The sequence below is a fragment of the Poecilia latipinna genome, unplaced genomic scaffold, assembly GCF_001443285.1.
Source record: "Poecilia latipinna isolate Pla-1442-1.1 unplaced genomic scaffold, P_latipinna-1.0 Scaffold1987, whole genome shotgun sequence".
Classification (NCBI taxonomy): Eukaryota; Metazoa; Chordata; class Actinopteri; order Cyprinodontiformes; family Poeciliidae; genus Poecilia; species Poecilia latipinna.
Window position 1 is genome coordinate 33,106 of NW_015114603.1, and position 10,973 is coordinate 44,078.

Here is a 10,973-nt window from a genome sequence, read left to right on the forward strand (position 1 = left end):
TTGTAGGCTACCAATGTTGGTGTCTATTTTCAGCTACGTACATTCATTTTGCCCCCAAAAAAGTCGATGCCCCCCCCCCGTCGTCACACGGGGCGTTTCAACCAGACAGCCATTTGTAATCCATAGGGGGGGGCGCAGAAAATGCTTGGAAACCACTGGGGGGACGCAGAAAAAAACGTTTGGGAACCACTGGTCTAACCCATGCAGTGTGGCTTAGACAGACCAACCTTATCATTAAAGAATTTGAAGAAAAACTGGACATGCTGGACTCACGCAATGTCTACAAGCTAATCACACCCACACCAAGATACCAGTGGTGAGGAAGCACACACACACCTCCAAAGTGCATGTAGACAGGTTACTTGCAGATGTTTTGCTCTTTCAGATTTTCAGTTCTGGCTCCTCAGAAAAATAATGTGCCATTTCAAAAAATGAAATTCTTCCCTGTGTAGAAGAGGAAACTATCAGATAATAAAGCTGATTTTGGGTTGGTTTTTGGGTTGTTGCATTCCTCTTCTCGTTCTTCCTGTGCTGCTGATTCCACTCTGTGAAGGCATGACAGCTCATACGGCCAATTCACATGGTCCCCATTAGGCTAATCAGTCTGGCTGCATAAGAGGTGCTAAAGGACAGTCCTCAGTGCCTGATTGTCCATCAAAGTAGTGGTAATCAACCCTTCCTCTTGCGATCTCATTTGATGTTGCCTATATAATTATGTCATGCCTCCTTTGCGTTTCTCAGTAGACTCGCTTGGGCCTTACCTTCCACTGCTGGAAGGACAAACAGTGGCACACAGGAACTCGCCATCTCAAGGACGCATTTCATTTCAATAAAATCAACAACCCTGTGGGTTTTCCTCATAAGGTAATGTTAAAAGGAAAACAGGGACCGAGAGATATTCAGTTAGAGCTTTGCAAACTACAGAAACAATTATTTAAGGATTATCTTGGAGTTTGTGTTATACATCAGGTCACTGTCAAGCCTTGTTCCTGCTTTATTTCAGCTGTTGCATTTTACTTGCCTTTGAGATTGTCTGTATTCCCTCTACGTCTATGGCTTGGGTTAAACTGATTAAGTGTTTGTACCCCCCAAAAACTCCAGACCGTTTATAAAAGATAATCTAACCTCTTCTTATTGCTTCCCCTATTCAAACAACCTCCATTTGTTTCCCAGAGCAATAACACACTGCTGATCTAGATAAATATGACCCATGTCCCACAGTAACACACAGAGGGCTGGGAAAAACATACACAAGCAGAACCAGACATGTATGTCCTGTCAAAGCACATTTAAGCACAAAGACACACATCTCAAAAGCAGAGAATGGGCCAATCCAATGAGACGTTCAGACAGACTTTCAGACTTTTTTCTTTCAAATGTTTGACAAATTCAAATGAAAGTCTTTCAGCGGCAGTAATGCATTAAAAGTGAATCTTGCTGTTTGAAGAGCTGTCAATGAATAACAGCTCCTAGTTGTGGTGTTTTAGAGAAGCAGCGTGCGGGCACATTCCAGGACGGCTGCCAGAAACAACCACAGCGTGAGGAGACAGAAAAGCCATGCAGGGAACCTCAACTTCCTTCAACCGTCTTCCCTTCCAGTGAATAAGAGCAGTCATGTCACTGCAGATGTAGAGTCATAGCTAACCTTTGAAAGATATACTTTGAATAAATTATATGAACTTTCATAATCACCATCATGCTTTATTTTTGTATTATCTCTGCATGAATGCAATAAGAACAACATCATATTTGATAAAGTGATTCTAAAGCTAATTTCTGCTTTTATTTCACAGTAATGCTTCTACAATGGAACCAGATGCTTTTCTTTTTTCATAGCTGTGTTTCAAAAAAATTGAAAAGGAAAACAATTTTTAACATTTGACAGTGTTTGCCAAAAGTATTTTGTTTCCTGAGTGTAAACGAGTAAATTACGCCTGTCGTTTAAAGACCACAAAAAGTCTGAATATGTATCAGACAGATTGCAAAGCCAGATTGTCAACATCAATTCTGTTCATGCTCTGCCCACATGGTTCCAGTCTCAGCTCGCTGCCTTCTCCCTGCAAACTCTGCAGGGACTTCAACTTAGACTGCAAGCTGTTTGTTGTTTCACTGAGATGTTGAGTTTTGAACTACTTAAACCCCAAAAAGCTAGATATTTGCACTAACCTTCCCCGTCCTTTTGACCTTCCCGTGGCCTGGATTTTCCAACAACTTCACAGAGGTCCTAGAGCAATCTCGTCCTCGAGCTGAAGCTCGACATGTTTTTCTCTTGTCTCAATTTTCACACAACAAACTAGTTTGTGAAAATTGTAAGGGTAGGCAAGTTCAAGCAAAAAAAATAAATATCTGACATTGAAACTTTCCTCTACCTGAAGGCACAAACAGAAAAAGAACAGCTTGTCCATATTTTCCAACATTTAAAATTATCTTGAAACAAATACATCCTGGTGGCATCCCTGGTGAAGATGTGTCCAAATCTTGAGATTTTAACCTTTTACTAATTCTCTTTATTTGTCTTAGGTCTTTTCTGCTCGTTCACTACTCATACTACTTGTATTGTTTTTGCTGTGCAAAGTGATATAAAATAAAGTCGACATTGACACTGTCACAAGATTTTAAATAAATTGATCTTTAATTCAGTGGGTAATCATTGAATGACATCCTACGAGCAACTGATCAGGATGCCTCCTATGACCCATCCAAGGACACGTGTAAGTTGCATTGGCAGACCCAGATTATATTTCCCATAAATAAGATTGAAAGTATTATTATTGCACCCATATTCTGACCACACATAAGCTAAAGACAATGGATGAATGAATGGATGAGTCGTCAGTGGGTCATATTTTCAAGTAAATATGTTTTTAAACCTTGTGGTCACGTCCACAAAGAAGCAGTCTGCAGACACAACACCAGCCTGTTTCCATTGTCATCTCAGTCCACAAGCCTAAATTCTCCAGAAAAGAAGGTGAAGAGAGGAGAAGAGACAATAAGGATGCAGGACTCTGGATTAATAAGAAATATCCCTCTCTGTGTATGGTTCCTCACTAAATAAATTTTCCTCACTAAAAAAATCCATTAGGTTGGTTAGAAATAGAAAACACAAAGCTTCACAAAGGCTAATATTCTAGATTGAATGTCTAGTGCTTTAATTGAATATAAAGTATAATTGTAATCCCAATGTGGACAAGAAGAGCCATCCAGAGTTTAGATAGCGCAACATTTTTTTTTTTTTTATCTGGGCTGACTCATGGAGAGCAGGTCAGGGGAAGATAACCCGAGTCTCAGGGGAGGAATGCATGTTCACATGTACACCCAAAGGTCATAAAAGAAAACTGTGGAACAAGACCATGGACAGATCTCCAGATGAAATATTTTTAGCTGAACTCAAGCATTCCCATTGTTTGGTGCAACTGAGAATATGTATAAACATGTATTGCACAGATTGGAGCAAAACAATGATTGAAAAGGAGAGGGAAAGTATGACAGAGAGTTCATGACTATAGATGGCATGACAGGAGTCTTGAAAAAGTTTTTGTGATAAAAGATGTGGTGATTGATTTTATCTGAAACTGCTCCCTCCAGGTCAGAGGTCAGTCTGTGCCTCAAGCAAAGAAGTTCAAATATGTTAGTGTCTTCATCAGTAGTGATGGTAAGACAGAGTGGGAGATGGGTGGACATATTGGGGTCTTGTCTGCAGTAAAGCAGTTTCTACTCCAAACTGCCAAGGTTAAAAAAAAGCTCAGCCATTACGTGAAGCTCTTGATTTACAGGTCCCTCCAGGTTCCAGACCTCAGCTGTGGTCATGATTAATGGATCATGACCAAACGCAGAAGATCTCAGATGCCAGCAGCTGAAATTTGATGCTTTGTGTATTATTGTAGCTCTGTCACAAAGATGATTTGATGGCCTCTGTTATCCTTCAAAGCTGAAAGGAGAGCTGCTGCTCCTCCACATTGAAAGAAGTCAGTTTAGGTGATTTGGGCATCTGATCAGGATTTCACAAGGAGCACCTCAAGTTTTTCCAGGCACATTTGGGAAGAGATCTTGGGGTGCGCCCAGAACTCACCAGGGGAACTATATATATCCCAGAAAGACCCTAGATTTACCAAACAAACTGAAAAGTATTAAACGGGGAGAGAGATATCCAAGTTTCCATCCTGGACATGTAAGAGTACAAGCCTGCTACATGAAAAAGTGAAAAGCTAAGGGAATGCAGTTCTGCAGTAAAAGATGAATGTGTTTGTTTTTTTGCTGAAACTGTCCTACAGAGGTGATGACTCACCTGTACACATTAGAAGATGCTGTTGGTGTCAGTGTTCAGGTGCGGGGATTTATACAGAGATCCATTATGCATGTCTCATGATCTCAAGTTCACACTAGGCACTGCACTACTCATTTCACCCACAGCTCTTTGTGCACAAATGTTTCAGTTGTTTACTTCAATCCAATCGTGACTTTATTTTTCAAAACACAGCAACAGTCAGATAAACAACACATTAATGGACTGAATAAATGCTAACACAAGCAGAACTCACACACGTTGTCAAGTATCCGGATGCTGAGGGTTTAAATAAGAATTCCCACCATAATGTAAAAATTACACCAACACAGAGAACAAGGAAATGTGTTTTTCTAAAAGGATTCCAGAGCCTATGAATCCCCTGTAGGAATTTGAAACTGTCTGCAACTTATTAACTTGACTGCAGTTGTCTTGTTAACCAGGATCCATAGAGGCCTGGAGTTTTAAAGAAATGCATCTTGTTTAAAAAGCGCAATCAAGAACTCCTCCTCATCCAGACACAAATCCTCCCTTCTCAGTCTGTAAATTGAGGGTTCATTTCCAGTGGTATAAAAATGTCTAATAATTTCACATAATCCTATATTTACTCACATACTAAGAATAAACATAGGGTGGAATCAGTCAAAGTCACTTTTTAAGTTACAAATTTTATGGCTCGACAGAATAACTGGTTAGCCAGTTATTCTTAAGACTGCTTAACTGCTTTCACATCTTAAGCAGTCTGAATTTGTGTTTTCGATATGCTGATATTATAACATTTTCATCAAATAAAGACATTTAAAAAAATCTAATTGATTTTGAAACATCAATGGATGGTATTCCAACAAAAAAAAACTTTATTTTGATGTCTCTATATATACTTTAATCCCATCAACCTCAAGGGGAACTGCACCTTTAAGTAAATAACTCTTGTCTTCATCTGTATAGATCCATTCTGCATTGTCCTGAGTACGACTGGATTAGTATTCAAGACTCATAAAGATAGCTGCACATAGAGCACTGGCTAAGCTACCCACACCAGTTGCTGTGCACAGTTAGCTAGATGAATGAAGGATTCACTTTTCCCTCCCTTAGATGTAAGATCCCTTAGAAGAGTCAGGAGATTCAGTCCTTTCTCTGAACGAGTAGATCCTGCGGTTGTGATTAGGGCTGCAATAAGGTCGAGTATCAGCACATTTGGGGTGGTGAGGTCTTTTGCAGAAATTAATCTTGGCAATGTTTTGGTAGCAGTACAACATATTTATTCTACAAATATTTAAAAAAGATTACAAAAGCAACATATTGTCTGTTGATGTGTTCCCGTCATGCTGTCTTAATTGACTCAGCATTCAACCAATAATCAGAACCAAACGTCTTCCACTCTCATTTCGTGAGTCAGAATCCTTCAAGCTAAAAAGTTTGGAAACAGCTATTTTTGAACTGCTACTAACGGGAAAGCCATTTCTTGCTGTTTGCTGTAACTCTGGTAGGAATCAGTGTGGAAACACAGATGTTTGTTCCTGTTTACACTGAGAGGAAGGTAATTGAGAAAGTCTGGCTCACTCCTTGGGAGCTCTCTGCTGCTCAGTGGGAGCTGTGTTACTACTGAAACAAACATTTCACATCTCTTTCTCACTGTTTATATCTCCTCTCTGTTCCCACATGCATTTTTTCCCTCCTTAATCCTTTTGTCACCTTATTCTTCCTTTGGAGGAAATATCTGGTACTTAGCAGGAACTGGGTGCCATGTTTGCTACACCTTGGAAGGGTGGCACCAAAGACAGGAAGAGATCCTCTATTCTTTTCCATCTCGACACCTTAAAGGAGGTGTATCTGTCAGAAACACCTCCTTTAACCTCCACATCAGAGAACAGCAGGGCGCCGCCTCGTCGACTGCAAGGTGCACTAAAGCTTGCAAATGAGCTCCTTTGCTGCGAATGTTCCCATAGAACACAGAACACATTCTATATGCGGAGAATCTTCTCCCCACCTTGTCAGGCTTACCTGGAATTGGCCGGCGAAGTCTTCGTCTGTGGTGCCCTCTCTGCCCTCCTTCAGCGCGATGAGAGTAAAGCCTCTGAAATAAGCAGGGCTGCTGGCTAGAAGCACCACTGCGAGGGAAAACAAGAATGTGAGTAAGTATATATCAGCGCCACAGAGAATCAGGGTATTAAACTGGCTTTGGATTTTCATGGTTTGTCTGCGACACCCAGGGTCACTGCAGATAATCGCGACAGAGGGTTTATCGTAACAGTGTGCATGATGTGGAAGAGTGAAGGTTGCAAACAGCAGCTTAGCATCTCACACAGCAGTTAATAAAGGAGGATACAGCTGAATCGCACACTTCCTAGCTTTCCCCTCATCCATAGCACTAGTTAATTAATCAGGTATTACTTAAAACGATCAACTGAGAAACGGGATGCTGCTCCGGGTTCTTCGAGGAGTATCAGTTCTTGTCGATTTCTACTACATAAACATACAGGACATAATATGTGCAACAGTTAACAGCTTTCAAGCATGACAATAAAATAAAATCTACTTTTATATGTTTAAAATGCATTTAGATTTTCAACAAAGCAAAACCACAAAGAAAAAATATTGCTTATGATACATAGTTAATCCAAAAGTAACAGATGCTAAGAGTTCTCATGAGCAATATAACTGCAAGTACGTTTAAGTGCAGTCATATCTACTAAATCAGGTTATGTGTTCTGATAAAGCTTGTTTGTCAGAAAAGTACCTTTAATAATAATAATAATAATCTTTAAGAAGGTTTTATTTACTCCACATTTCTGTATTAATTATTTTATTTTTAATCTAATGCATTGTTTTAATCGTAATTGTTTTGTTTTCATTAAGAAAATCATCATAATTAACAGAAATAAAGGCTTGAAAAGATCAGTGTGTGTGTAATTAGTCGATATGTATTTCACTTAGTGAACTGAGTTACTAAAACTGATACATTTTGCAATAATTCTCTAGTTTATTAAATATGACTACATGTTAAAATAAAAAGCCTTAAACTTTAATGTTCAAAGTTTTCACGGGGTCTTAAAACAGTCTAAAATTTCAAAATCCCAACAATCAAAATCAGACAAAAAAAAATCTTAAACTAATTTAATTATTTTAGTGAAGTATTACATTATTACAAGTATGTCTTAAAATTTTAATAAAATGCCATGACACTTTATTGCATTTATGGACTGTATTTTCAACTACAAAAGTTCCAAAGACACAATCAAGCAACCAGCTTCTTTTGTTACAGACGAAACCATAAGATAGTCCAAAGAAGCGCTGCTGCAAGAATGGGGAAATGCAAATTCAACAACACTTAGCCTCAAAGACACAAGTGAAAGGCTTGGTTAAACGCTGATCCAAACAGCGACTTTGAAGCCTACGGCTTATGCAATAAAAACAACAAAAAACAAACAAAACGAGGGCAGTGGAGTTGCATTCAAAAAGAGACAAACTCGTAACTTTTTTCGTTTCTAGTCTCTGAAAACAGCTCCACTCTCTCTCCCCGACTGTTCACCTCCACTCCAACTTGGAGCTGCTTTGTGCGCTGTGCTGCAGAGCCCAGGAAGAAACCTGGAATTGTTTTACTGTTGTAGCAAATTATCTTTTGTATGCAGCTATTCATTACTGAAGCAACATTAAAAAAAAAAACTTCTATGAAAAGAAAGAAAAATCATAAACACAAAAGCGTCAGACGGCGAGAAATGATTCCATATTCAACCCATTACATCTGTCTTGCATGGAAATAATTTACTTTGAACAGCAAAGTTAAAATCTGTTTAACATTTAATGACATAATGTAAAGATTTTCTGTAGACTTTGAGGTTTTTTTTTTGTTTTTTTAAAAAGCCCCCCCAATTTAATCTTCCTCGAAAAAACAAAAAAAAAAAAAAAAGTGTAATAATTATTTGGGTCAGTTTTCACTGTAAGGTCAGATGTTTTTGTTTTCTTAGGGTTTTGCATCAAACATATACACCATGTGAAAGCAGCATAAAATAAGTCTAACACAAAGGATGAGTCCTAGTTTTGTTTTGCTTGTTTTCTTATATTTTGTCACCTTACACCACAAGCTTCAACATATTTTATTGTGACTTTACATCACACAAAGAAACGTCTACTGAAATCTGATCATTTTAGCATGCATTTGTAATCAGTTGCATTTATTCTGATGCCACTACATAAAATCTGCCATCAGATCTCATCCAATTAGACTCCATCTATGTGAAATCTCAGCATAAATCCAGCTGTTAGAGAGTACTGGTGAACAAAATGCATCTTGAAGACCAAGAAACACCACAATGGTCAGGGGTACATAAGCTTTGGACATCTCACACAGCACTGTTCAGTCCATTATCCAAGTATGCAAAATCAGTAGCACAACCAGAAGTGACAGGCCAAGCAAAAAGTGTTAATCAGGGAAATGGTCTATGTCTGCACTCCCTCTGGAGGAGTGGCATGAGTGAGAGTACATGCCACTGGGAAACACTGGGAAATAACCCTTTTATTTAAAACAAAACCATTATGAGTCCCATTTCCAGTCAGCCATGCACAAAACAGCCTGAGCATGATGATTTTGGTAAAAAAAATAATAATAATAATAATAAAAACAAGGTGGTGGCAGCATAATGTTGTGAAGGTAAATACAGACCAGTCCTGGAAGATACAGCAAAAGACTCCAGACTCGGGCAGCACAACATGTCTTAAACATACAGCTACAATTGAATGGTTTGTTTTTATGCATATCTACTTGAGTCCAAATGTAAATACAGTTAAGATAAATATTTGAAAATCAGAGATGCTCTTCATTCAATCTAAACTGGCTTTAGCCATTTTCAAAGAAAAATGTATTTAATTTGAGATATTAAACCATAAACCACACGCCGAGTGAGACGACTCCTAAATATGGAACTACAGCAAAAGGTGATTGTACTGTATTGACTAAGAGGGATAAATACAAACATTTTAGATTTTAATCTTTTTTTTTTTAAACTTTCATTTTCATTCTGCTTCACATGCTCAATCACCTGCAGGACTTTGTGCAGCAACAAGGATAACTATGCCATATATAAGATGGGTAAGCAATTCAGTTTCAGCTTCAAGACCCTTTTTTACAATTTCCTACATCTCTTTACATTTATTATATACCTTTTCAGTTTGCTGGAAAACAAAAAAACAATCTCATCCCAGCTTAAATGGTTTGAGTAAGCCTACTTACGCTGTCTTTTGTGAGTTTTTGTCTAAATGATTGAAAAACTTTTAAAGCGTTCCTTCTGAGCTCATCTGAAATCACTGTGAGAAAGTCGCCCCTTTTTCACTGTGGCCAAACACATCTGGCCGGCCGGATGGGAACTTAAAATTTGTTTTGTCAACTTAATTGGATCCAGATCTGTCCGTGTGTGTTTTTAAGCCTGTATCTGCATGTTGTTATTCGAGAGATTCCACTTTCTGGCAGGAAGAGAAGAGGAAGTAAATATAGGCAACGCAATTTAACATTAAACAGCCTTATCAAACGGTATCTCCCAGCAGGAGGATGAGGAAGACTTGCTTTGGAAATTGGATCTCCTGCGGCTGCAGTTTCCACTTAACATCGTAATAAAAAAAAAAAATAAATAAAAAAAAAAAACATGTTGAAAAAGTGTTCTGTTTTCAATTTGGTAAACATCCAGTTGTTTAATTGGATGCAGATTCGCGCACTGACTGCACACGTCAGATTCTGGGAAGAAAAGTGGAGATGTACCTCTGTATGTGCTGCCCGGCTGGTAGGTCTCCGGGTCCCCCTCCACCCTGATCCTGAACTCGTGGTGCCCTTCCCGCCGGGTCCCCTGCGTCTGCGCCCGGAGGATCCGCCCGCAGTACCCGTCCGACCTCCCTCCGGCGGGCTCCTCCACGAAAGCAACGGCATTGCACAAAAAATTCGAGACAAAATAACCCTGCAAGAGCAGCAGATGCAAATACATTCCCATTTCTGAACTGCCGCTCGGAAATGATTGTGCAGTGGCTGTTCAGTTAAAAAAAATAAAATAAAATAAAATAAAATTAAGCAGAGCAAAGACCCGCGCTTGCTCCCTCCTGCCGGGAACTCCCACCGAACTACAGACGGAGACAGCGATGCGCAGAAGGAGACCAAGACAAGTCCATCCCGAAGTGGAGAGAGCGCGGCTGGAGCTCTGCGCGGTGTAGCGCCGCTTATAAGAAGAGAGGGGAGAGGAGCAGCAGCTGCTGACTCTGGATCAGTCAGTGTGATGTGCTGGAGGGGTAGAGAGGAGATAGGAGGGCTCTGCTATGAGAACAACGGTGCGCCGATACAGGCGATTATCTCCCTGATGCGAGACGAGGAAAAGTTCAGACTGACTCCCAAACACTTCCTCCCGTCGCACTTTACTCACACAAGCAGTTAACTTTCGGTCTGAATGTGCACGGATGCAGAAACGTCTCGGTGTAAAGTAGCCCCACGCTTTCCGGTCACTTGCATTAGTTTATTGTATTAGCCGTTTGTGACGTGACATCACGGTGCAAAAACAATATTTGATAAACAAGAAATGTACCCAAGAATCTAAACATTTCCATCTACTGTGTGGCAAAAGCATATGTTGTAAACATTATCTATTTGTGATTAAAATTAATCTCGGCTTTTCATTGTTAACATTTTTTGCATGCTGATAATGCTGATAAATGT

General features: G+C 39.4%; 1 protein-coding gene across 1 annotated transcript in view; it reads right to left on the bottom strand.

Annotated features, from left to right (window-relative positions):
* The window catches only part of LOC106935614 (spondin-1-like), a gene marked incomplete at its 3' end in the record, with an annotated part of 35,569 nt that extends 24,909 nt beyond the window's left edge, over nt 1-10,660 (bottom strand). The window contains exons 1-2 of the mRNA XM_015016161.1: nt 10,035-10,660; nt 6,287-6,393 (exon numbers count right to left, since the gene is read on the bottom strand). Of these exons, the coding sequence (XP_014871647.1) occupies nt 6,287-6,393; nt 10,035-10,260 (333 nt within the window). The remainder of the gene's footprint in view (nt 1-6,286; nt 6,394-10,034) is intronic.
* Nucleotides 10,661-10,973: the final 313 nt, after the last annotated feature.